The sequence below is a fragment of the Atheta coriaria genome, unplaced genomic scaffold (genome assembly GCF_025399875.1).
Source record: "Atheta coriaria isolate IRGN ID8LTWV9N9 unplaced genomic scaffold, Caltech_Dcor_3.1 hic_scaffold_3_pilon, whole genome shotgun sequence".
Taxonomy (NCBI): Eukaryota; Metazoa; Arthropoda; class Insecta; order Coleoptera; family Staphylinidae; genus Dalotia; species Dalotia coriaria.
In genome coordinates this window covers 9905310-9931388 of record NW_027045445.1, presented here as the reverse complement: position 1 = coordinate 9931388, position 26079 = coordinate 9905310, and the positions used below count along the sequence as shown (strand labels likewise).

The 26079-nt window shown below is 39.4% G+C and overlaps 5 protein-coding genes and 1 pseudogene across 10 annotated transcripts; 2 read left to right on the top strand and 4 right to left on the bottom strand.

Moving 5' to 3' along the window:
* Positions 1-24: 24 nt before the first annotated feature.
* On the bottom strand, positions 25-2740 carry LOC135803659 (nitric oxide-associated protein 1). Its single transcript, XM_065317328.1, has 2 exons — positions 2290-2740; positions 25-1902 (listed from the first exon to the last, which is right to left on the bottom strand). Exons 1-2 carry the CDS (start codon positions 2607-2609, stop codon positions 51-53), a joined length of 2172 nt encoding a protein of 723 aa, XP_065173400.1. The 5' UTR covers positions 2610-2740; the 3' UTR covers positions 25-50.
* Positions 2741-2802: 62 nt separating this feature from the next.
* On the bottom strand, positions 2803-5957 carry gammaCOP (coat protein (coatomer) gamma). Its single transcript, XM_065317326.1, has 5 exons — positions 5744-5957; positions 5557-5681; positions 5106-5500; positions 3108-5050; positions 2803-3045 (listed from the first exon to the last, which is right to left on the bottom strand). Exons 1-5 carry the CDS (start codon positions 5781-5783, stop codon positions 2915-2917), a joined length of 2634 nt encoding a protein of 877 aa, XP_065173398.1. The 5' UTR covers positions 5784-5957; the 3' UTR covers positions 2803-2914.
* A 1000-nt stretch (positions 5958-6957) lies between these two features.
* On the top strand, positions 6958-14900 carry LOC135803663 (transmembrane protein 47). 5 transcript variants are annotated; one of them, XM_065317331.1, is made up of 4 exons: positions 6958-7576; positions 8795-8871; positions 11679-12015; positions 12082-14900. In XM_065317331.1, the coding sequence occupies exons 2-4, from the start codon at positions 8818-8820 to the stop codon at positions 12306-12308; spliced, it is 618 nt and encodes a 205-aa protein (XP_065173403.1). In that variant the 5' UTR covers positions 6958-7576; positions 8795-8817; the 3' UTR covers positions 12309-14900. The 5 variants fall into 5 exon arrangements, with proteins under 5 accessions (XP_065173403.1, XP_065173409.1, XP_065173404.1 ...); XM_065317332.1 differs by lacking the exon at positions 6958-7576 and adding an exon at positions 8259-8723; XM_065317337.1 differs by lacking the exon at positions 8795-8871 and having other exon boundaries at positions 6960-7576.
* Positions 14645-17002, bottom strand: Snm1 (DNA cross-link repair protein snm1). Its single transcript, XM_065317329.1, has 2 exons — positions 16860-17002; positions 14645-16755 (listed from the first exon to the last, which is right to left on the bottom strand). The coding sequence occupies exon 2, from the start codon at positions 16729-16731 to the stop codon at positions 15439-15441; it is 1293 nt and encodes a 430-aa protein (XP_065173401.1). The 5' UTR covers positions 16732-16755; positions 16860-17002; the 3' UTR covers positions 14645-15438.
* A 131-nt stretch (positions 17003-17133) lies between these two features.
* On the top strand, positions 17134-21363 carry LOC135803655 (zinc finger protein 418-like; annotated as a pseudogene).
* A 178-nt stretch (positions 21364-21541) lies between these two features.
* LOC135803656 (DENN domain-containing protein 2B-like) lies at positions 21542-26079 on the bottom strand. Of its 2 annotated transcripts, none has more exons than XM_065317325.1 (6): positions 25910-26079; positions 23993-25265; positions 23792-23875; positions 22969-23382; positions 22157-22906; positions 21542-22098 (listed from the first exon to the last, which is right to left on the bottom strand). In XM_065317325.1, the coding sequence occupies exons 2-6, from the start codon at positions 25187-25189 to the stop codon at positions 21652-21654; spliced, it is 2892 nt and encodes a 963-aa protein (XP_065173397.1). In that variant the 5' UTR covers positions 25190-25265; positions 25910-26079; the 3' UTR covers positions 21542-21651. The 2 variants fall into 2 exon arrangements, with proteins under 2 accessions (XP_065173397.1, XP_065173396.1); XM_065317324.1 differs by lacking the exon at positions 25910-26079 and adding an exon at positions 25345-25830.

The window sequence follows — 26079 nt, the reverse complement described above, 5'->3', positions numbered from 1 at the left end:
TGCTGGGTTGCCTACACGTAGCCATTTTGAATGAAACTACAAATGTAACTTTATTTCTTTGTTTTATAAGCACAACTCCCACGAACTTTCTTCCCTCTAAATCGAACAATATTTGGCAATAAACTATCCCTCAAATAAATTCCTCTACCTTCTGGCGTCCATCCTTGAACAACACACTTATTCGCAGTATCAGGTGTAATAGCAACCCATCCAGCACTAGATAAAACTAAATCAGCACAAGAAGTATCCCTATCTAATCCCGTCACAGTAAACTGTTTAGAAGATTGCAACCCAGGCCACAATTTCAACCTATCTTCATTATTAACCGGCACAGCAAACGCATCCGATCTTAATAATTCATCATATAAACTATCCGCACTTTCTGTTTTACAAATCGTAATCGGAAGTGCATAGGAAGCAAAAACAGTAAACCTACACTTCCTCAGTCCTTCACAATAATCAATCCTTGCAATTCCGGCTATATACAAACTCGTACCGGGTGATAAACTAAAAGTCCTCGATCTAATCAAAATATTCGGGAAAACCTTCATTAATTCATCAGTAGTAAAATGATGAATAATTTGTTCCGGCTGGACAACTCCGGGTGTATCATAACACCACTTAGCGAGTGCATAACGCTTATCTTTCATATCCAAACCAACAGGTTTCAACGCGCCACCATGCGAACGCATTTGCATCGCGAAATTATCTTTCGTTTCATCAACAGGATCAATATCCGTGAATGTCCGCTCGATTTTACCAATCACCGACGCATATTTTGGATTTTTGGTCTTTTTATACATCCTCTGCCTCAATTCGTTTTCTTGCTTCTCAAGATGTCTAGCATTCCCTAATCTTTTATGTCTCGCGTATAATCTCCAGCCTGACGGGCGTAAAATAGGAAACTTTAACAAGTTTAACGTCGTTCCTGGCCAGGGACTTGTTGTGGCACGTTGAAGTAAATCCTCAGCTGCATGTTTACAATAATCAGATTGTAATAACGCGTTGAATAAACTTGACTTTCCTACATTCGTACAACCGACAATGTAGACATCACCCTTGTATTGCCATAGAGAATGCAGACGTGTGATTAATTCTTCAATACCAAAACCAGTTTTGGCCGAGATTAATCCTACGTGTTTAATGTTTGTCATTCCAAAACCGTTTTCCTTCATGGAATTCACCAGATTCTCTTTTACTCTGTGTAAATATCCTTTTCCATCGTCTGGTAATAAATCAACTTTGTTTCCAACAACGATTATTGGTCTTCCTTTGCCAATGAGATCCGAAATCCCCGGCCATATTGAACAAGGAAAATCTAATAAATCCACCATGAGAATAACAAGCGCCCGGTCTTTTTCAGCAATTTTTTGTAAGACTTTAGGATAGTCATCAGGAGATACTCTTACTTGTAGTGCCATGTTATAGTGTTCGAGAAAATGACATCTTTGACAATGTATACCTTCTAATTTGATTCCGCCGAGTTTATTATATTGTGTGAATATTTCGGATGGGATGTATCCGGGGATTGATGTGTCTCTGCAGTGTAGAAGTGCTCCGCATCCTCCACAGGGTACATTACTGGTTGGGATATCTGGTGCGGGTGTTCCGTAGTTTATTCGCGTGCTTGTTTCTTCAATGTCTTCGTCAGCTTGAGTTGCATCTTGAGCAAGTGGGAAGTTTTCATAATCGTACATCCATTTTAAATGATTATTGGGTTTGTTGAGGAGTTCCAGTCGAGTGCGGATTTCCATGTTCGTTTCATCTGCAGGAGATGATTGTGGTTTACTGTCGGAAATACTTGTGAATTCTACGGATGCGTTTGTTTCTTTGAATGGAAAGTGAACAGGATTTTCTGGGTCGGTTTCAGGTTCAGGAGGATCTGCAGTTTTCTCTTCTTGTCTAGAATTTAATAGGAAAAGTATGTTAATAAGTAGTTCTTATTTGTAAAAATTAAATAAGCAAGAGATTTTCTTATGAATTTTTGATAAGATTAACGCCGAAAAAGTTTAAAATTCATTCACATGCCTATAATCTAATGTGAAAACTACAAGTTTTCAAGTTGAGCACTATAATAACAACAAAATCTGTAAAAAAATCGTAGACTACAAAAAAAAAACCAAAAATCATATTACAAGAACAAAATTGTCCACGCCAAAATACCGGCAAAGCAAAACTGCGCATTAGCCGAAGAACTAACACATAAGAAGAAACTTAAGCAAAATATACAATACTTAAGATTAAATTAAACAAATAAGTAGAAATCTTTATATTATTTAAGCTACTCACATTGAATTTTTTGCAGATTCCATAAACTTTAACATTAATGGTAGAGGTTCATGTTGCCTTAGTTGCTGATTAAACTGCGTCGCCTTTTCCATCACATCCCTAGCAATGACATTCCTTTTGTATCCAAGTCTAAGACGATTCCTCTCCAGATAGTCACTGTAGTATATATCTTCTTGGTGTTTTTTAAAGAGTTTTTCTTCTTTGGTGAGTACTTCATCTTTGCTCACAATTTTTGGAACAGTGCTCAAGCATACACATTTTATGTGAGAAAAATTTGTGTTTACACTTCTTCGGTAAACGTTAAACAATAATAGATTCATTTTGACTAATATTCGAGCTTATAACACATTATTTTTGTTTTATAAAAGTTTTGCAAACACTTAAAGGTAACCTTAAAAGAATTGCATGGCCAAACATAAAATGTATGCAACCAAACTGTCTCCTCTAATGTAAAATCATTCCAAAATTAATTTTATCTAAACTTTTTTGAATAGTTGTTAAAAACAATCGAACTTTGCATGGTAAGAATTATATGGGTAATTATTTAGCTATAATTTACATGATTAATTAAAAATAAAGATATTAATGTAATAATCAATGTTTCACTTTAAAATCAATACATTTCTTATCCAACGGCGGAGGTGACCAATTCGACTACATCTGAATTCGGTGATCGAACAGTCAACTGCATTGTTACACCTTCCGCCAACGCTAATTTCGCACGAACTAAAATATCAAAGCCACCACGGAAAACCCCTAAAAATTTGCAAACAATGTAATTATTAAGTTATCAACTTACAAAACAAATAATTTCATACCTGCTAATAATAAAGTATGTGTAGTTTTACCCTCCTGCACACGATCCGTCTGCTCGGATGGCTGCAGCCCCAAAAACTGAATAATATTCTTAATCGCTTCCTCCAGCGAGCCCATCGTACTCAACGAATAAGTATCATCCATCTCAACCATATTACTCGCAGCATCCTCCCACGCCAAACCCCAGTTGGCCTTATTAACCCTCTGAATCTGATCACCAAGTGTAATCTCCAAATCCTCCAGCATATACTCATCATGATAACTATCCTCAGAATCTGGCAGACCTGTGCTGGGATCACAATCCTTCACATCAAACTTTAATACTGCCCCAAAGGTAGCAACAGACGCCGAGAGATCTTCCGGGAATTGTAACACAATAAAAGTCGATCCAGTCTCGTTGTAACACAACTTCAGACACGGTATCTCCGAAATGATCTTATAACCCTCACTCGGGTCCAATTGTACACGGACATTTTCCAAAAGTTGATCAGCCAAGGTATTTAAACAATCAAACTGCAAGACCAAGAAATTCGCATAGCAGTGCTTAATACAACGCACGACATATTCAGTTTCCGACTCGGTGAGCTCAACAACATCAGAGCTACGGAATAAACTTCCAGCTTGTTGAATGCCAGGAATCGCCGAGAGTTTCGCAGCGAAGTTCTCTTCACGTGAAACTTGTGGCTTTTTCTGCGCGGCTGTATTTGTAACGAGCATACCTTCCTGTGCTTTCTGATTAGCAATGTCACTCGGTGTAGGAACAGCTTGCAGAGGCACACTCTTCAAATCAAACGCTGTCAAACCATCACCCTGTATATATTCCCTTAGAGAACGCTCCAGAGAAGCGATGGAAACTTGCGGACTCTGAATAATATAATTTTCATACAATCCCGGATCAGAATACGACAAAATGTTACTGTAGTAAGTCGCACGATCACGGACTTCATCATCAGTATCCATTTGACACCTCGCAAGTAAAACAAGAATATTATCCAGGAGATCCGGACAAGTAGCGCCGAACTGCGCCATGGCGGAAACAGCCGCAGCTCGGAATGTTGGATTCTCAAGAATCACGCGATTATAAATAAACCTGATATATCTCGATGGTTGTTTAGTCCTGGGTCCTTCCTTTCCAAGCAGATGCAGAATCCTCACGGCTAGTGAAGTATGCTCACAATCCTCAATGAATTCACACAAATGCGCCAAACCTGTTTCCTTCGCTTCTGGATTATCTTCAATTATAGTAATGATTGTATCAGCAATAGATGCTTTGTATTCCAACCCGCCTTCATCGCGTAACATCGCCGAAAGGAAACTCATCAACACGCTGTGTTTCCGCGGGAATTTCAAAGACAACGCGCGGATTGCTTGCACAACGACAACTTTGAACTCATCGCTGATTTCAGAGACAAATGTTGAGATTTGTTTCATTAATCTCTCAACGGAAGACTCAGCGCCGGTTTTAAGTAGTGTGGTAATCGCAAGAGTTGCAATAGATCTGTTGGAATCAGTGATTAGATTCTCTAGATCCATATTGCATGCTGTAACGGCGGATAAGTGACTGATGGCGACTTGATTCAAAGTGCGCACGGCTGCGAATCTTAGCGTGGCTTTGGGTGAACCGCAGAATAACTGAAGGACAGTTATAGCAGCGGATAATTCACGCGGTGTTGTGCGTTTGAGGTTGACAATTGCATGCGCTGCTTCGTAGATGACCATTTCGGACTTGTGGCGAATGCAACTCTCGATAAACTCGAAGAATGGATAGTTATTATTGCCTTCTTCTTCTTCTAAAAGTTTGGCTGTCATTCGGATTAACATACACACGGCGTATGGGGATTTAAGCGATGATTTTGTTAATTTCGCCACGAGTTTGTTCACGGCCAAACGATCGGTTTTACGAATGTGGTAGAGGACTCCCAAGGCGTGATACTGAACCATTACGCTAAATAATATTAAATTATTATTACATTAATTAAAGTACGTGTTTTTTTACTTACTTGTCACTGTTAACTGCTTCCTGGGCTTCATTCACATAACGCTTGACAACATCATTTGCTTTTTTCATCATGTGCAGTGAGCTGACAAGTGCTGCACTGCTCACAGCTGAATTTCTATCAACAATTGCTTGCTTCATGTACCTTTCAATAGCTTGCAACATGGTGGCATCAGTGATGCTGCACAGCGCCCTGATGGCTGCTGCCCTGTATAAATCCTCCTTGCCAGTCATGTCCTTAGTCAAAGATGAGGTAACAATAATGACATCATCTGCTAATGCACTAAGCTCCTTGATGCCTAGGTATACCATTCGGCGCAATACAACATCCTGGGATTGGAATAACTTTGTCATTGCAAAGAAGCATTCTGTTGCTTCTGTTGTGCTCAGTTGTTCACCCTAAGAATTTTTATGTTTTAGAATGTTATTTATGAAGATTATGATGATTTTTATACCTGATTTAATATGTATAGAATCATTGTCATGATCCTAGTGCATTTTTTGGGATTGACGGGTGTTTCGTTGAATGTGCGGCATTCTTGCAGTACGGCAGTCTTCTCCAGCATTGCAAACATTGCTCCTGGGGTTTAAAGAAGAGATTGAGTGAAAAACATTGTAGATATAACCAAACTAATGTTTTACCATCTTCCTCCTCCTTTTTCTCTTTCTTGAAGGACCCCATATTGGGAGAGCCGGTGTAGCAAAGCGCACTGTCCTGCGGGAGTGGTAGTTTCACAGAAAATAAAGGTTGTTTCGTTGCTTTTCCAGCACTGCAGTGAACTCCTTCGTTTGCCACAAAACACCGACACGTCACGTTCCTGCCGAACTGCCAAGTGACAAAACACAACTGACCAATCGGAATGAAGGAAATTTGAAATCATGTACAATGCTTTGATGTTTGCTGAGAATGTGTATGTTTGGTTGCATATGTATACATATTACACAAGCTTACAAATTAGTTATAACTATTTCAAACCGTTTATTATGTAAAAATATAGTGTTTTATGCATGCAATATTATTTTAAAAGAAATAATTAACATAACCTGAAACAAATTTTGTTTTTAAACTAATTTTACAGATGATGTTATTTAATTTTTATGTGTTGCGGCAAAAGTGCGTGATCAAGAAATGATCGCCCATTTAACACCTATTTTTTCATTTAGTATTTTTATTAATTCTGTCTTTGATTGATCATGTGCTTTGTATCCAAGCGGTGCCTTTAACAAGTATAATTCACAAAAATTGCACATTATGACCGCTAATAAATCATCATTCATCACATTAACAAAGAAACCGTTGGACAGTCAGTTGAACAGAAAAAATGTTTGTTTTAATACCGTTGAATTAAATTTAATTTTTAGGTTCACTGATCGATTTTTATTTTGGGATTAGCAGAAACAAATTTTCTGAACTTGTAGTAATACAACACGTCCAAAATTTTTAATCTAAAACTAAAATAAAATAAAATTGAAATTGTCACTTTGGAACATTTATGTGAATTTTATGATAGGAAACACTGCAATATAATAAAATATTTAAAGTCGTGTTGGGAATAATCAAAAATAACAAAACTTCAGTTAAAAGGAAAATATCAAGTTTAACCAATTGTAAATTGGCTGCAACCAAATATACAGCATGCGCAACACAAGCCAAATAACATCAGAAAATTAGTTTTAATTCTCAAGTTAAAAACTGTTAATTTGCTAAAATAAAATATCAATTCCAATTACCAATTTAAAAATATAAACCAACACATTTGAATACATTACATCATCATCATATTTAGATGATCATCAAAATTTACTCTGTTGCCAGCGCTCCAAACTACACTAAACGACGCATTTGAAATTGGTGCGAGAGAAGGAGAGAACCGAAACATTTCACATTTCTTCAGTTTCTTCACGTGCTGCCATAGCTCCCAAACCGCTCTTTGCTCCCTTACTCCTCTGTATACTCCCTGGTTGAGTTGTTTCACGAGAGCAGTCAGCGAATAGTCGTCCGCTTGCATCGCTTTCTCTGCCTGAATGAGCGCACAGCGTGCGTCATCCGCTCGCAGCTCACAACACAACAGAAAGTGAACCAAAATAACAAACTTAAAAAAAGAAGAAGCGCGACGCGAAATTAAAACAAAACGCAAATTTACGCTGGATTGACGGTTACTCAGCTCCTCGTAATTCGTAATAATACTCAAGTGAATTCAAGCGGTTACATGTTGAATCATTCATACATCTTTAATCCTCATTTAGTGCGTTCAGCAAAATAAACTTCCGTGCGTGATAGTGCATAGTGTGCAAAACTAGCGCAAGTCGCATTTAACGATGACGACTTGTCTTCAATGTTGACACAATTACCTATAAATGGAGAAATGCATTAGCCACATTAGCAAGCGGAGCGAATGTGCATGCACGTGAAATAATCAACACCAGCACGAAATCGTCGTCGCAAACGGTCGGCGTCCGTTCTGCATTCGGCACGTAAGTTAATTTTCGTCCTAAGATTAGAACCCAACAATACATTCGGTTACGCATATCGCGTTTCATTTGTTTCGTTTTTTCCCATTATTCACACACATTCTCATTTGTATTCATTCGTGTTCATTACTATTCATATTCACGACGTTTCTTTCAACTCTCATGCTAATAATCGTCGCTGGCTGGTTGTGAAACGAAAGTGTTCCACTTCGCATTTCATCTTATGGTGCGATTCTGTGTTCACCACTTTACAAACGAACGTACGAAAGCTCCAAGACGCTTCGTACGGCGAAGTTATGGATCGGCCTTAAGTGGTATTCTGTGCGCTCATCTGTATCTTTACCTAAAGTCAACCCCGCTGCACCCTAAAATTTGACAGAAAGCGCGCGAGTTTCAAATGTATGGGTTCTTCAATTATTCAAATATGCAACAAATATGTGTTAATACTTATTATTTCTATTTCGGTTCAATACTGACGTTTGAAAAGTCGCAATCAAAAGTTGTTATTGTTCATTGTTTTGATTTTTAAATTACCTTTGAAGAAACACAATCAAAAAATATAAATAATCTTTTATATGCTACGTATTTGGCTCATTATCAGCAAATACTTGTGAAAAATTGACAAAATATTTATCTCAAATTTATTGTTTTAGGAGTTTTTTTAATTTGAAATTTTTGCTTGAAAACGTGGAATTTTTCATTTGAAAAATACAGATACACTCGATGCGTGCAATTCTTTGTCATCTTCATCTTTTTTCACATCTGCTGAGCACACGGCTCGGCAAAATATTCCACTTACCAATTTCGATGAATAGGCAGACTGAGACAGCAGACGACCGAGTGCGGTTGTGAGTGAGAACGAAGAGCTGCGGTAAGGCAGTTTCACCCGCGCCAAGAGAGCAGCGCATGCGTACAACATGTTACGAAGGCTATCGGCACCCTCAAGCTGCTCGAAAAATTGAGGCGACCCGAACCCTCCAAAAGACCTCCGTTGGGCACTCAGAATTGCAATCTGCGTTCGTTCGACAGTACGGCACTTCGGGTGCTGCTCAGAATAACACCATTAGAGTGTTACACGTTTGAATGCAAGTTTAATTCATAGATTCAGTTATATTAGTGCTGTGTGTGCAAACAGTTGGGAGATTAATAAGTAAACAACTTTTGTTTTGTGCCGACCTAGGTTAGGTTATTGGCAGGTTGACAGTGATTTTCTTGTTGCAGGTTGATTTGTTGATAGCATCACCATGGCTACACCGCAAACAACTATCGAGACTGTGACTATCACAAGGCCACTCAAGGTAAACAAAACGTAAAACACACTTAGAGATAATTATTTTATACAGTGTTAACGGAATTTACATTGAGGGTTGTTGTACGCATGCTGGAGGGTCGCGGCTGCGCATTGCAATTTATACAGTATCATTAAAAATAAATTCTTTGAATATACAAGAAAAAAAGATGGCGTTTTCTAGAAAGTGAAAAATATTTTATACTTATACAACCCACAATACACACATCGCCATTTTGTTTCATAACCTACTAATCTACGCTTTTACTACGTAAATTACTTTATAATATGAGTTTGATAGAGTTATTACAAAAGTTTTTCAATTTGAAAACTTTAATTTAATGTTTTTTCTAGTTTTAATGTTTCTTTGACATGAATCGGATACAATTATTCGCGTATTGTGAGTTCTCGCACACCCCGTGTGGGGTCGGCTGCTGCTATTTTCGCCGATCGATTTTAATCGCGTCGGTGTGTTGCGCCGCGCGCGAGGGTAGGGTCTGCTTCCTGTTCGCCCGCCGTCCGCACGCACCACGTTCGCTGTGTGCATATTAGTGGGTAGCGGTCCCGACGTCCCCGACTAAATATCCGCCACCCTCGCCTTGTGGGTCCCTTCTGCGAGCGCATCGCGCAGCTGTCGCGGCCTGGACAAACTGTTCGCGATTACAATTCAATCCAATCCCTGCGCCTGCACAGTCAACAAACGTTTCGCAAAGTAAAGTAAAGTGAAGTCATTGTGTGTGCGCTCCGGACCCTGATTCGGATTTAGTCGTCGACCAGCTTTTCATTATTCTATATATATATTTTTGGTTCGGTTTTGTGTTTGGTGTTTTGTGCGTCGTGCACCTGGCGGAATAGAATTTCGCATTGCATTGAATCAGTGCGCTTGCATTTGTTTGTCCAAACATGATTGTTGAGAAGTGTAGTGTCTGAGTTTGTTCCTTTCATTGTGGATTGAGCAATCGAGTGGAACATTTGGACGATGCATCATCGGCTGCTGATGGCAGCCAGCAGCTACCTTTTCGATTTCACGCGGAGTGCGTAACTGCCGCCGCTGGGTCGTCCGTTTGCCGCCCCCGCTTCCACTGAATGCGCGCAGATAAGTGTTGAGGCCGAGTTGAATTGCCCATAAAATTAGATTTAATGGCGGAGAATCAGATTGCACAGGTAACAGAAAAAGTTCCGAATTCTTTTCGTACGGTTGAGCATCCTTGACATTCAGATGAACCATCCATGTAGAAAGTAGACATAACAATAGGCTCGTTCGGTTTGGCAGGATGGATTTCATTGGTTTCTTTTATGTTTATTTTATTTTGTGTGCGTGTGTGTTATTTGCGCGGGTTTGCAGAGTTACAACTCTATTATTCGAAATCATTTAAATTGAAGAATTGTATTTTTCGGATATTTTGAGTGTATTCACGAAAAATATCTGTAGATTTATTTTTTCAACAGACACAATGAAAATTTTATAGAATTTTTTTAGACATGCTGAAGAGTCTAAATGTCAAAACATCATGTTTACACTTAATATATTCAATATTTTGTAATATTATAATGATGTTGACATATCTTTGCGAATTCGGAGAGCAGTTTAATTTCAATGAAGTATTTTTTTCTTTATATAATCAATAAAATCATAAAATACACTTAAATCGATATAAATTTGACTTTGCACCCTTAAATGACTCCATAAAAGTCTAAATGTTTAAACTATTTCATAGAATACTTATTATCATTTATAATACTTGCCTGATTATAATTTTTCGGGAAAAAAAATCGAAAATTTCATTTTTAATATGCTAAATATGCCTCTTCTAATATTCTTTTAATATAATCATAATTTTGGCATAATTGAGTGAATTTTAAGTGATGTTTAATATCAATAACACTACTAATTTACTATATAAATATTTAAAACTAAATACAAGCAATATTTACACATAAAAATGCTAGAAGTTTGATTTTACACTATTAAATACCTTAATAAAATTTAAAAATTACAAATTATGCCACTTTTTCCATAATTTACTGAAAAATTCAACAGAATTGTAAAAATATATTGCTTCCACTTCCAATTTCGATTTTACTCTACTTGATGTTTACTGAGTAAATAAAATAGATGTAATGGCAAAGTAAAAAGAAAAGAAAAACAAGCAAAAGTCAATTCAATATCAAAAACAAGTAAATATCAGACAAAACCAACATTCCGGTTTGAGTTACTCGATGACTAACCAAACAAGCTTCCCAATTAACATTCAATCATGCTTTTTTTCCTTGAAAAATCACTTGTTTCACTTGTATTAGTCAACCAATAGTCCATTCATTTCAAAGTGACGCGCGCACTACACGACTAATGACATCATATTATTATACGAGTGTAAATGTTGCATTCAATACCATTACTATTGAAAGAATGCATTTTCTGCTACACTTAAGTCGACCGATAAGAAACTTGATTTAATCGTGTTTATATTTAAAAAGTACACATTTTTCCGCACCTGTAGGCGCATAGTGCGTCTGATATGCAGGCAGTTATCGTTTGTACTTCGGCCGAGACTGAATGAGTCTCAGAGCCGCGTTATCTATATTTATATATCGTTTAGTGTTCATGTTCAGGTATCCAATACATTAGATAACGAACAAACAGTGTACTAGTATACTACAGCTAAGAATAGTTCATTTGGAGTTTGAAAATGTCTGAAATCAAAGCTCGGTTAGCAGTGAAAAAACGCGCTATAGAAATGTAAAGTTTTTATACATTTTTCTTCTTAACTTTAATATGAAATTTTAAAACATTGATTTAATTTGTTGTGGTTTTAGGTGATTGCATTTATATGCGGCCTGATCGTGATCATCCTGATGATCATGGGTCTGGCATCCACCGATTGGTTAATGGCGGCTGGATGGAGACAAGGCCTCTTTCTGCACTGCATCGAAGAAGGCGCACCACAACCGCTACCCTTCAATATGCAGGAACCTGTTGGATGTTACCCATCACGAGATGCTGGGTATATCCGTGCAGCTGCAGGTCTTTGCATCATCACACTCCTCGCGGACTTGGTAGCTACAGTTCTAACAGGACTCGGGTTACGTACAAAGGAACATCACACTAAATACAAGTATTATCGGCTTGCTGTTGTTGCAATGGCAATTGCACGTAAGTTTTCTGCTTGTTTTTATTAAAACATTTAATATTTAACTGGTTTTTAAATTGTATTTTTAGTGGTTGCGATTATAATGGCTCTGGTAATCTACCCAGTCTGTTTCGCTGCGGAATTAAACCTCGGCAATCGCACGATATGGGAATTCGGCTGGGCGTACGGCGTCGGCTGGGGCGCCGCCATTTTCCTCTTCGGCGGCATCGTTCTCCTCATGTGCGATAAAGAATCCGAGGAGATTTACTACAAGGAAAGAAAGATCGTTCATCATGAGAACGACTCGAGAGCCTAGTGGCCACATAGTCTGCCCGACGTTGTTCTCTGATCGTAAGGACGCGTTTCCACAACGCGTCTCGCGTTTCAATCAGACGTGACGACGATGTATACAAGACGCAAGAAGAACGCGCTTCTCTCTCGTGTTGTGAGTGATATGAATGCGAACAATGTATGCATGTGCGTGTATGCGGTGATCAAATGTAAAATGCGTGTGTGTGTTGTATGAATGCCTGTTTGTGAGGCTGTGATGATGATTATTTAATTTCGTTTGACATTCGTGTTTTGTTTCGTGTTTTTGTTTTCTTACATTCAATACGTTTATCATTATATCAATTGAGTTGTCTTTCAGTTGGTTACACACACACATTGTGACACGTTGCGTTTAGTTGAGACGAAAAAAAATCTAAAACAAATTATGACAAAAGATAGGAAGAACAAACTGGTGATAAATATTTGTGAGTGAGTGCATGATCGCGAGACTGAGAGACAACCCGGGCAGGCTAGCTGTGTGTTCACAAGACTTATTACTAATTCACTAAGAAAACAAACAAAAGAAGAAACACTACGCAAATTGATAGCATTAATTAAATAATTCTAGTACGCGAGCGCGCAGGGCGGCTGTTTAAGTCGAGACGATGTGAAGACAAAAACAAATGCAAACAAAACCAACGTAAGTAGTTGTAGGAGCAAATCAGCCGAACACTGAAGTTTCGTCTGCTTTGACCGATTTTTCCCGACACATGTCTGTTGATGTCTATTGAGTGAGGGCATTAATTAATTTATTACTTTTTGTACGTCGATTATACTAAGCAAAACATAACCAAACTTAACAATGTGAGACATATCGAAACAAAAACTTAAGCAAACACATACAATCCGTCTTTGTTGAATTTGATTCCATTTAAAATAGAGATATATTAGACACGTTGGCGATTCAAACACTCAAAACCGTTTAGTTAGAGTAAATATTATCGGACCAAACAAGTAATTCAATTGTCTCCGCACACGATGAAAGAAACCAAGCCAAATTTATGATAATGCGAGCGCTGCTTGTAAATTACTTACAGACACACACACAGAGATGCCGAAGATGATATACATTTGTACGATAACTGCCAGAATTCCATTGTTCCACACCTACTTGAATACTAATATTAATTAATTAGGTGTAATCTAGCATTGAGATGTCGCATAGCCGGACAGACAGATAGCGTTTCTCCATTTAACCGAGTTTGTATTACACGATGATATACCTGTTGTAGTTTGTATAATCATTTGCACACACATTCAGTTCATCGCGATGAACTGCTTCGAATTAATCAAAAGTTGCTTTATGGCCAACCTCTTTAGGTGAATTAACGCTTATTTAATTTATTGCACTTGTATATATCCTATAACACGTTTAACAGTTGATAGTATTAGATGTGCACTAGATATAGTTGCGGTGACAGAACGCGAAGCGAAAAATGTTTTTGTTTAGTTATTAATGAATTACATGAAAACCACGCAAAATAAGTTAAATATTATTTTAGAAACATGTTCTCAATTAAATTCTTCGCCCAATTATGCGAAAATTTTGTTAATCGGATTGTTCCACATAAAGTTATAAACAATTTAAGTTGCATTTGTATAAATGACTCATATTTCACTATAACTTTAGATAAACTTGTCTTATCAGTCAAATTTTTATTTGGAAAGGTTAAGAATTTAATACCGATTATATTTCCATAGAAATAATTAATTTAATTCAATTGGTTTTCTTGTAATTAATTAATAACTAAACTGATTGTTCTCGTGCTTTGCAAGATGGCCGCGACTATATGTCAAACATTTATACATACCTCAATGACGCATCCAATGAATTGACTTGATTTGTGCTGACGACGTGTTTGAACTTTGACTTGTTTTGTTACCCGAGTCCACGAACACTCTTTGACATTAAACTATAAAAATTATATCACATTGCAGTACCATTACCAGATAAAGATAACAAATTATATATAAACTATAAGATGTACTATATAAAATTTACTGATTGAATATATAATATGTTTAATTCGTACGCTAGCTGTAAGAAAAGTAAACAATTAAGCAAAATTGTCAAATATGAATATGAAGCGGAGGAGATTTAAGCAAAAGGACGTGAAATACGATACAGTAGTTTATGTTCGTAGTTTCTACTGAATATTACATACATACGTAAGTGTATGAGTGAACGAACTTTGAAGCGGATTGAAATTATTATATTCAAGTATGTAGATTATTACATATACATACGGACAAAATATCTATTGTATATGATATGATGAATGAGGTTTAATTTCTGAATAATCCAAGTTGACACTTCCAATCTCAAGTAAATACATAAAAATGTTTATTTGCGTTAATGAAATACAGAGAATGTTGGAATGTATTTGGTTTGACTGCTTTGAGTTATACTAATACAAACGCACCACATTGTTATATCTATAAACGTAAGCAATTAACGAATTGAATTATTGATCAATTATGATTGTCATTGTCATGTATCATTCATTGAATTCGAACGGTTATGACAGAATGGATAAAGCGAAAGATAAAATAAATTATTTGTATATAAATATAGAAATATGTTTGTTCTTGTTTGTTCATTTAATACCAATTTAAAATTGACTGGAATAATCAGTATTTTTGCAATTTTTTAAGCCACAACTTCGCAATCATTTAAAATTATTAATATAAAAACATATAAAAAGTGGATATCACGTAATCTACTATATAAAAAAAGCTATTCTAATCAAGTCTAATTAATTTTTATCATATTTACGTCTCTTAACTAACGTATTTTTAATATTTCAAGTTTCTAGATGATTTTGACGCGTAAATAAATAAATTTAGGAGAATATTAAACTGATTTGTAAGTTCACTCTTAAATCTTTAGCAGTTTTCAATGAAATTTAATTATTAGTCTGCTATTACAACGATTTTTAGGCCCAAAATAAGAAATTATTGGTTATACAATCGTCTTAGTCGACTATTCATTAAATCTGCATCCACAAAAACATTGTAAGCTAAAGATTCTACATTAAACTTATATAAATCACTTTAATATTTTCCTAAATCTATTTATTTATCTGTCAAAATTATCTAGAAACTATTTTCTTTCTCTAGTCAAACATGCTGAGATCAAAATCAAGACAGCGTTTTTCTCCGCCATTTTTAATCAAATTTTTATCCTTAACTGATCTCAATTTGTGAAATTCTTCATCGTAAACATCATCATCATCACTAACTTCTACATTTACATTATTATTACCTTTTGTATCAACCTTATCAGTCTTCTTCTGACAGTCATAATATTTTGAATGGCTTTCTTCACTCAATCGACTCTTCATCGGTGAACGTTTAATCGGTGTATTGCCTTCAATGCACTCATCAATCAAATCCAACATTTCATTCGTGTCACATATATCATCTTCAGGCACGACGTTTGCTTCCACTTGTTCTGGTTTTATAAACTTGAGAATGTCGCGAATTTCCTGTAGAGATGCGTGTGTTGAATAACAGGCACGACAAAAGTTGCTGTTACTTGTGGAAATATTGATCTGTTTTTCTTTGGACCAGTCTTTCCAAAACATAGCGGTTATGACAATTTTACGTATTGTTGTTTCTCCTGAGGAACAAAAAGACTTATAGCCATTACAGTAAGAGTGTATGCGAGTATTTTTTGATAGTGTAACACATTTATCCATGTTCGGTAGATATTTATAAAACTCATCATAGGATCTTTGATCTACATGCACTGGCATTTTAAATCTTTCATAGATTTTACTAAGAATAAATTCAGCACCGTAACGATAACGTGTGTCCAGATTAACGATATTTTTCGGATCTTGTTCCAACCATTCTTCGATTAAATTGCAAATGGCGCCCAGGCTTTCTTCTCGTGATGGAAACTGTTCATAGCGTTTGAACATAAAAGTCGTATCCAGATGAACTTTCTGAATTCGTTTTAAAGTACCTTGTGGAGTATACAACCCTTTGAACTTTTTAAATTCAGCTAACTTAAGTCTGAAGTCACCAGTGTAGAGCACCGTGTGTTTGTCGCTTTCGAAAAGGAACATTACCGACCCTGGACAATGTCCAGCTGGTAGTAATGTAACGTTGAATTCAAATTTGTCAGCGGTTTTCAATGTTGTTGGTAGATTTATCGGTAAGTATTGGAAACAGTTAGCGTAGTCTGGATATCGACTACGTAAGAAAATTGTCGAAACTTCATGGGAGTACAATGTTAACTTTTCGTTTGCAAGACGTTTGAGAAACTCACATTGGTACAAGCCTCTCATATGATCTGTATGGACATGTGATAGAAAATAAATGCTTGATTTTAAGTTGTTTCCTTCAAAATCGTCGATGCTTATTCCTGGAAATTCATCGATTTTCCCTTTAAACGTACTCATGGTTACAACAGAGCTTGATTACGACTGAAAAAAAGAAGAATATTCATAAAAACAAATCGCTTTATATTGAAATTGCAACGGTAGCCATTTTATGATTTGAAATTCGTAATCTCCCAGCATGCACTTACCGGATATGCATAGACAGGAAGCGGAACCCGAAGTGCGATCCGAGCGTCATCGATCACGCCCGAAGTCGCATGTTGCCGCCGTGCGCGTTGGGCAAGCTTTTCAACTCCCAGCAAATTTGGCGCAAGATTATAGGTTATTTATCTGTTTGTCGGTTAACCTAATTCAGTGATTTTCCTTCGTGTTGAATTCGCGAACACCGCCAAAGCGTAAAGTGCCCGCCGTGGGCTTTGCGACGCGTAATTATCTCACGCGGCGTCGCTTCCCCCGGCCTGCGGTAGCTAGGCGCGCGGCCGACTCGATCAGGCGCTCAACAAACACACGTACGCCATTTTGAGTGAACGAACGACGTCGCGTTGAAGGTCGACACCGATGCTTGGTTAGGAATTCAACAAAACCATCAATAAACACTCAATGTAAGTAAATAACAACCAGTAACGCATTCCGCGACGGGGTGGCCATAAATTTTCCTACAATTCTATCCTTAAATGCCATTTCGTGGATGATGTAATTTTCCTTCCCCAGCATTGACTCGCAATAGTGCATGCTACATATGCAAGCGGACGCGTATGTGCGACGCAACGCACGAAACACGTTCGTTCACTTTTTCTATTCGCTTTTTACTTTCATCTGTTAACAAAAATCTTCCGAAAGCTTTGTGTTTGTTTACATTTTTCAAAAAAGTAACCTTATTCTGGATAACCTCACATGTCAAAAAATGTTTTGCCCACTTTTGCTAACCTTACGATGGTTGTTTCGCCTTGCAGTTGCGATAATGGTGTGAAAATAAACGGACACCATGGAAGAATCGTACACGCTGACCTGGGAACAGGCCGGCGAGATCGTCGAGACCGAGCAGGTGATATGTGGCATGGATAATGATGACATGATTGCTGAAACTGTTGACTATGAGGATGTATGTGAAGAAGTCATCGTCAACTCGGAGGAGGTGGTGCCCGATGATGGTGTGGTATACCTCACCGAAGACGTTATTGTCATGGAGGACCCGCAAGAGTTTGCGCCCGATCCGGCATACATGGACTGTGTCACAGAGGAAGTTGTGGCTGACAATTGGGAGGCCTGCAATGAACTGGTGGTTGGATCAGAGGAGAATATAGGCATTGAAGATGATCAGGAGGAAGATGTGATGATACCGCTGCCGACCGACCAGGATCAATATTCGGCGATGAGGCCTTATCCGTGTGATTTTTGCAGTCGTAGGTTTAGAAAGAAGGCGAATCTAATGAACCATATGGTCGCACATCAAACCGACAAGCCGCACGGGTGTAATCTCTGTGGCGTGCGCTACGTGCGCAAATTCGATCTGATGAATCACTTGAAAATTCACGCGTATGTGCCAGAGACGGATAATCTCGAAGAGGAACTCGACGACGACTATGAAAAGATGCGCAAACGGGCGAAACCGGCGTTTATGAAGAACAAGAACAAAAAGTTTGGCAGGAAAATCAAGGACGAGCAAGGTCCTAGTTCACGGGTTTATAATTATGATGCAGATGGGCGATTAATAGAGGATAGCGCTGACGGTTCAGAGAATTTATTAAGCGGGGAAACACGGTAAGTCAAATTAGATGACAGTTTTTAATACATATGTTATAATAAATATTTTCAATCGTTATTTTTGTTTAGATACCCGATAACGGACTCACGCAAACCATTCGTGTGCCAATACTGCGGAGTGGGTTTTGCTAGAGAGAAGGCACTCGCATCACACGCACGCATGCACCAAGGCGACAGCCCATTCGAATGCCGGCGATGTGGTGAAATGTTTTGGGATGCGAATACAATGCGTGAGCACATCAAGAACAAACACGATGGCATCGAAGACGATTTCCTCGATGAGGACGAAGAGTTCTCCGAAGATGATAACAAATATGGCGAGTTCTTCTGTCAGACTTGCGGCATGACGTTCCAGCGTCAAGAGCAGCTCAAACGCCATCAACGCGTGCACATCAAGACCGAGTACACCAACGATAACGAATACCTGCACATTTGCAACGTGTGCGGGGAGAATTTCCCCGAGGCGTTGGATTTGCTCGCGCATGCTGAAGTTCACGCGCGAACACCGGAGTTCCGTTGTAATCTCTGTGGCGATACCGCCACTGATGAGCAAGCGCTGGCGGCGCACGTACAGGCCAAGCACGGTGAAAACTTGCCGGAGAATACTTGCCTGCACTGCGGTAGGATCTGCAAGGATCGCCGTGCGTTGTTGACGCATTGCTTGGAGCACTCCAAAGAGAAGACATTCCCGTGCCCGAAGTGCCCGAAGACGTTCCACAACAAGGCGCGCTTGAAGCGCCACATGTTGTCGCACCGAAACAAAGCGGTGCAGTGCGACGTCTGCGGTGAGGACTTCCCCGATGGGCGCTCGTTGATGAACCATCGTCATAGCCATAGCAGCGTGTCTGGAAGGCAGTTTCCATGCCGCGAATGCGGTAAGACCTTCGGCTCGCGCAGCTCCCAACAGATTCATATTCGAATTCACACTGGTGAGCGACCGTACGGTTGTCGTTTCTGCTGGAAAGCATTTGCCGACGGTGGTACTCTGCGTAAACACGAACGCATTCATACCGGCGAGAAGCCCTACGCGTGCGCGGTGTGCCCACGTGCATTTAACCAGCGCGTGGTGCTGCGAGAACACATTCGCTCGCATCACTCTGGCCCCGATCCCAACTTCAGCCACAGCATGACGCCGTACAGTTGTGCGGTCTGCTCGGACATGTTCTCAACCTCACAGGATCTCATCCTGCACTTGATTCATCATTGTGATTTGAACACGGCGATGCGACGCCAGCCGCAGATCGGGCCGAGGAAATACAAACGCAGACGCAAGTTGAAACCGCATGAGATCCATCTCATGGACACCGTGAACACCAACAACACGTACGGCGTGGAAGATGTCACCGAAACCATTAAGAATGAATTTTTCGACTCTGAGGATGATGCTGCAACGGCCGCTGCCAGCATAAAGACGCCATCACCGAAGAAAAAACGCAAAAACTCTACCTCCGCGTCCAAGTCACCGGAGACGTCGTACTCTGATATGTACAACAGCTTCTCATCTGCCATCGAGAACATCAACACTATTGTCAACACAAAATCAGCGAAGCCTCGAAAGAAGACCGGAAAAGAAGCGCAGACGAGCGGCGGTCGCCCGAAGATGATCCACACCCAAAAGACCAAGGTGACCATCGAGGGTGATCCCAGTAAGCTGAAGCACAAGACGAAGACGCTCATCACGCGAACTCAACACATGTCTGAATTGAAATCAGCGAGTGGAGATCGCATTCGGCCGCGTACGAAAAATGTAAGCTACCACATATTGACACCAGATAAACTACCACTGGCTACATTCGAGGATCCTACCGAACAAGCGGTAAACAGCCTGCTCGGATTAAACCAAGGTACAGATCATGAAGAAATCATCAACGGAGCAGACATTATAGAAGATCCACTACGGTCACCGACCAAGGATAGACGCCGCAGTACCAGCAGCAGTGAAGGTAACTTATCCATGGTATCTTCAGGGAATAGTCTGGCACCAGGCAGGCACATCATCGGCGGTGGCCAGGTGGTGAAATTCGTCGGCAGCGGGATGATTGTCAAGAAAAGGTGAAAATCGAGCGCCCCGATCCCGTGGAAGAGATCGAAACCGAAGAACAAGATCCCTTGGCGTCTGAGTTCATCTCTGTCAAGCAGGAGATCATCGAGAATCCGCTGAATGAGCTGGCGGAGGCGTCGATGCATCACGCACAGAGCGCGTTCAAATGCGAGATGTGCAGCGAAGTGTTTCCGGACCGGGCGCAGCTTTTAATGCACGTACCGATTCACATATGATCATAATCGCTTTGTAACGAACAGGTGAAGCCCACTTGTAGGGCTGACATTTGTATATAAGGTGAGTGAGTATGTGGCAATCATTCAGGTGCACTCAGCGGAATATTACAGAGAATACCAACACTAACCAAGATAAGATTTAGTTCGAAAAGTATTACTTTATGTTAAAGTAGTAAGTTCCCTGAATAATCGCTCACATAATTACTGAAACATTAGGTTGCAAATGCTAAATTGATGATTAGATGCATACGGATTAATCTAAACAGCCCAATTATCTATCTAACGATGAACATGAATGATGAATATACTAGTATAAGACGAGTAACGCATTAAGCATACTTTAGGATAGGCGACACACATTTTATTTCTCCTGTTGTACTGTAATTTTTATTAATCTTTAGCTTTCTTAGTTCGTAGAAGTTGCTCTGATTCGATTAAAAGAAAATTAAGATAAGTGTAATTTTTGATTTGCGCATCACGTATTATGAACGATGTACATGATTGAAAGTGCGTGGACGGTGTATCATGCTGTATGACATTGTAAATAATTTAAACCTAGGAAGAAACTCGAGGCGTTTGAAAGAGTATGTGCATCGCAGGGAGTGCGTCTCGATTTATGTTTTTAACTCTTGATTAAACGCGTAAGCATAAGCAGGCGAGACTTGTTTATTGCCTCACAGTGTTGCCAACACAAAATCCCATAAATTCCTAGCAGCTAAATTTGTTAGTGTTTAAAACGTTTACTTGGAAGCCTCCGGTGATTAATGTTAATTGCGATTCATAAAAACAGTTCTCACGTGGCGTGGCAAGTTGAATTACCTCAGCGGCATAATTTATACTCTCTTTTTTATTAAATAATAAAATATAACAAACGCAGGCGTTAACGGTAGCCCATGATAATAATCTGGTCATAATAACACATTCCTGCATTAATCTATGCTAGTCTCGTCGCCATTCTTTCATCTTTTCCAAAATGGTGGTAGCATCTTGCGCTCGGTAAATCCTCGTGCGACTCTCGAAGATTTTATAATAGTTTTTATCGGCGATGATGTTTTCCACGAACGTGGAGAACATGGACGTTTGTGTGAACCATTTCAGGAAGCGTTGTATCGTCTTTTTAGGACGCTGAATGTATCCTTCCAAGTCAAAGCCTTCATCGCTCAGGTAGTCTTTGTAATGGCCGCAGCTATGGACGAAAATACGCAGGAATGCATCGCTCAATAGAACGTTATAAATGCTACGCTTTTCTTTATTAGGCGAACTACGGTGGACCTTGGCCAAAGCAAGTCCATCTTTGAATTCTTTGATGAGGCATCTGGGTAGGATACTCATTTCATCGCCGACATCTTGTAAGAGTCGCCCGTGATCGAGATCGATTACAATCGCCTATAAAATATTATAAAATTAACATTCAACATGATAATAAGTTTATTATTTTACTTACGTCGTTGATTTCATGCTCCTTAACAACATTAACTGAGAGAACACCACAAATTAATGGCGTTGGTGCCTCGACTATTTCCCATAAATCCCTGGGAACTACTGGTATCAACGTGTGTGGCCATGAGAATGGGTAAAGAATATTCTGCAGTGCTTCCATGCATGTCGATAATCTGCCCAATTGACCACTCAGCAAAATAACCTTACGCTCTAATAATAACGACGCGAACACTTTTAATAACAAATTGGTATCTTCCAAACACTGACACAACTCCTCCAGATCATTTTCTTTATGTCTAGCATCTTGATGCAAAACAATATCCACATGTTCTACTCCACCATTTTTCTCTGTGACGCCATTTCGTACACCGCCATTGACTAACGCATAATGATGCAGAGGATTCTCTTCCGAGAACTTTATCTGGAAGGAAACCGCGTCTCCCGGACTGGGAAAACATTTCAGGTAGAACTCTTGCAGGAGAATATCACGGTCTTTATCTGGTATACCATGTCGAGATTCAATTTCCTCCAAAATGCGATTGTAAAACCGCGGCGCACGATTGCGACTCAGAATGCAGTAAGCTAAAGGCAGGCAGTTTTGTGAATCTTCAGGGAGAACGCGTCTGCAATATCCGTAAATTCGCTCGCCATCATCGTTGGTGATCACAATCGAGTAGCACTGCGCTTTGGGGCCACTGTCAAAGCATGTTGAGTCCGGGAAGACGAGATTCGCTATACTATTAGGTAATTTGGCCTGCAGAAATAAATAAAACCGTATAAAAATCAAAATGGCCAACATAACACATGTTTACTTACATTTGGCGGATACTTAAACTTGATATACGGCACCTTATCGCACAAAGTGACCAGCATACAGCAATGATACATCTGTCTCTGTTGGTGTTTCTGGCGCGACTGCGTGATCATTTTGATCGTTCGCACGTAGGTTTCGAATTTCCCCAGCATCGCTTCATCTTGCCGTTTATCTTCCGTATCGTTGTTGTTTGTAATCAGCGGCGCACCAACACCACCCGAATCATTAAAGCTCTGCTCCAGTGTGTGTCTCAACTGTTTTTCCAGTTTTTCAACACGATCGGCAGGCGGATGCACCGGCGGTGATGAAGAGTTGCTATCTTCAAAGGATTTGATGAGATCCTTGATTTTCAATGGCGGCTCATCCAATGAGGAGCGCGACGAGGAGGACGGCGTGTCGCACATCGCGATCTCATCCTTTGCGTTACCAAATAAAACAGAACACGTCCAATTAATGCTGGCCCGCTGCGTGATTCACAGATGCAATTACGAGCAATTAATCGTGCGGTTGGTAAACGCGCTGTGGTATTTTGCGTTGCGTTTCCAAGTATAACACGATCAAGTAATCGCCGGCAAAGCCTACGCGGTTTTATTATACACATGGTTCTAATTTTAGGCATTCGGCATAAACAACTTTTCATTTAAACCCAATATTCTACTCCTCTACAAGTGCAAGGTGCATGCAGACCACTACTGTTTATATTGTTATATCATAAAAAGTGTACAGAATAAAGCATGCAACTAACAAATTAGTCTACGGCGCGCTGAAGCATTCGGCAAACCATATCCCAAATCAAACGTTGTATGTTTTTGGTTGATATCTTACGTCGGTTTTGCGCGCTGCGTCCAGGAACTGGGTGTCGGCGGCTTTGTTCAGCAGCGGCGTCGATTCGGAGCCAATGGGTGTACTCTAGATAAACAACCAACAATCAGAAATGAGAGAAAGCAGCACAACAAGGATACAAGATGATAAACAAACAATGCTTGCGCGCATAAAAGTGAAAATAAATTATATAATATTGATTACCATATAGTACAGACTGTTCCTGTTGGTTTTACTGGTATTGCCGTTGTTTATATCACATTGATTTGGTTTTTCTGCATGCGTTGCCCTTAGGAAAGCAAATGGTTCAGCATAGACAGGCTCATCGCCTCTTTTATTACTACTATTGCCATTATTTAAGTCTGGCAATCGTTCGTATGTGTTATTCGTGCAATTCAACGAATGTAAACAATTTAAATTAAGTTTCGAGCGCGACGTCTGCGCATTCAAGTCCTGCAATCGTCTGTCATCTGAATTCACCGGACGCGCGTTTTTCTTTATTCGGTTCGTTTTGAGAGCGTTTTCTAGCTTGTCAAGCATGTATTTTGGGTCTGGTTTGGTAATACTGGTATTATTGCTTCTGGAATGATTGTTGTTTGCTTTCAGTGTCAAACTCTTCTGTAAATTGACATTCAACTTGGCAGCAAAATCTTTTCGGGCGTTGTTTACCATTACTGGTGAATTGGTTTGTGATGTAACAGGTGATGTAGTTGAAGATTGATGCATGAAGGTTCGTGGTGGTTTTTGTGGTGCTGGGCCTGATGGTAATGGTTTTTTCAGTGCTGATTTCAATGTGTCACTTAAAGCTTCCAATTTGTAATTGATGTCATCACTAATTGCGGTCGAATTGTGCGCGTTTTGTACATTTAGCACTTCAGTCTTGTTACTCTTGTCAGATATTTTCAAAGTTGTCATGTTGTGTATAGCATTAGGCCGTTGGTTTTTTGGTATTGGTTCCGTATATAAAGCTGTAATATTAACATAATCGCGATGATTTGCACACCTGTTTAAAATAATTTCAGCACTAGAATTGCTTCGTTCGTTCAATGCTTTCGGAATAATTCGTCGTTTGGGCAGATCATCTTTAGAATCAAAGTGTTTTCTTAACAAATTCACATTGCTGGGTTTATCACTGACTTTTAAAACGGTTTTCTTCTCTCTGTAGCTGGTGGCGTTTGCGTTTCCACGCTGAAAGGGTTTCTGATCCGACCGAAATGCTGGCGTTCGTTTCACCTTCACAGGATCACTGAGTTGTCTTGATAAGCTCGGTAATGTCTTGGTGCGTTGCTCCGGCGGTTCTTGCACACTATTCTCAGTGTTCTCCTTTTGCTCAAACTTGCTCTTGATTGACATCACCATGTTGTTACTTCTGTTTGTTTCGGCGTCCTTAAATCGATTCATTGTTCAGCACAACGCAACAGTCGGGTATTCATACAGCAACAGGTATCGTCGGCGACGCTCGCAGACGACAAACATGCTGCAAACAAACATTCAACAAGCGTTATCGTCGAAGAATTCGATGACTACGTGCCGCAATTATTTCATGTTTTGCGTACCCACGAATTGGTAACAGTAACAGCCGATGTAATTCATATCACTCGCGACGCTCCGAATTGAATAATACGTCGTTGTTAGCGATTTTTTGCAATCCGAATGCGGGTTAGGTCAATAATACGAGCACACGACAAACATTTCACCGACTGAATAAGTTTTACACATCAGTGCAGAGTACGGACCGCACAGCGAAGAGACTCGGTGTGAACTTGATTTGTTATTGTATTGTTGCGATCGTAAATGAGCCCGATCTTCCGAGCGAAATGAACAAAAAACACAGGAAACGGGTCGTTAATTAATAACAAAACTTCTTGTAGATGCTATTGTGTGCGCACGTACGTGCACGACGCACATATGTGTGCGTACGTTCGGCGTGATGTGAATGGTTGTCTGTTGTGTTGGGTGCGCAAGCGTGTAAATGAATATGATATGTGCATATGAGAAAACAGAAACATACGCAGGTCACGATCGACGTTTGCGCAGGCTACTTAACATACTACTTAAGCAGGCAACAACCAGTAGCAGCCATCAACGGCTGCAAGTTTATGTGTATAAAGGGTTACATACCTTCTATACTCCTACAATTATCTTGAAAATACTTTGTTTATGTTTGTTGGTGTTTTTTTACTTTTTGGTCAAGATGATTTCCAATAGTGCAAACTTGAGTGGTTTTTGATTTTTATTTGAACCAACACTAGAAATATATCAGCTTCATTGCGCAGCAAAAGGATAAAACT

Excerpts from the sequence above, each read along its gene's own strand:
- LOC135803659 (XM_065317328.1), bottom strand. The coding sequence starts at position 2,609 with ATGAATCTATTATTGTTTAACGTTTACCGAAGAAGTGTAAACACAAAT. Across the intron at positions 1,903-2,289 it reads GAATCTGCAAAAAATTCAAT|ACAAGAAGAGAAAACTGCAG; the intron begins GTGAGTAGCTTA and ends ATTAAATTCTAG.
- gammaCOP (XM_065317326.1), bottom strand. The coding sequence starts at position 5,783 with ATGGGGTCCTTCAAGAAAGAGAAAAAGGAGGAGGAAGATG. Across the intron at positions 5,682-5,743 it reads GAAAAAGGAGGAGGAAGATG|GAGCAATGTTTGCAATGCTG; the intron begins GTAAAACATTAG and ends TTTAAACCCCAG. Across the intron at positions 5,051-5,105 it reads GAAGCAGTTAACAGTGACAA|CGTAATGGTTCAGTATCACG; the intron begins GTAAGTAAAAAA and ends AATATTATTTAG.
- LOC135803663 (XM_065317331.1), top strand. The coding sequence starts at position 8,818 with ATGGCTACACCGCAAACAACTATCGAGACTGTGACTATCACAAGGCCA. Across the intron at positions 8,872-11,678 it reads CTATCACAAGGCCACTCAAG|GTGATTGCATTTATATGCGG; the intron begins GTAAACAAAACG and ends TTGTGGTTTTAG. Across the intron at positions 12,016-12,081 it reads TGTTGCAATGGCAATTGCAC|TGGTTGCGATTATAATGGCT; the intron begins GTAAGTTTTCTG and ends TTGTATTTTTAG.
- Snm1 (XM_065317329.1), bottom strand. The coding sequence starts at position 16,731 with ATGAGTACGTTTAAAGGGAAAATCGATGAATTTCCAGGAATAAGCATC.
- LOC135803656 (XM_065317325.1), bottom strand. The coding sequence starts at position 25,189 with ATGAATCGATTTAAGGACGCCGAAACAAACAGAAGTAACAACATGGTG. Across the intron at positions 23,876-23,992 it reads GGAACAGTCTGTACTATATG|AGTACACCCATTGGCTCCGA; the intron begins GTAATCAATATT and ends TTGTTTATCTAG. Across the intron at positions 22,099-22,156 it reads AGGAGCATGAAATCAACGAC|GCGATTGTAATCGATCTCGA; the intron begins GTAAGTAAAATA and ends AATATTTTATAG.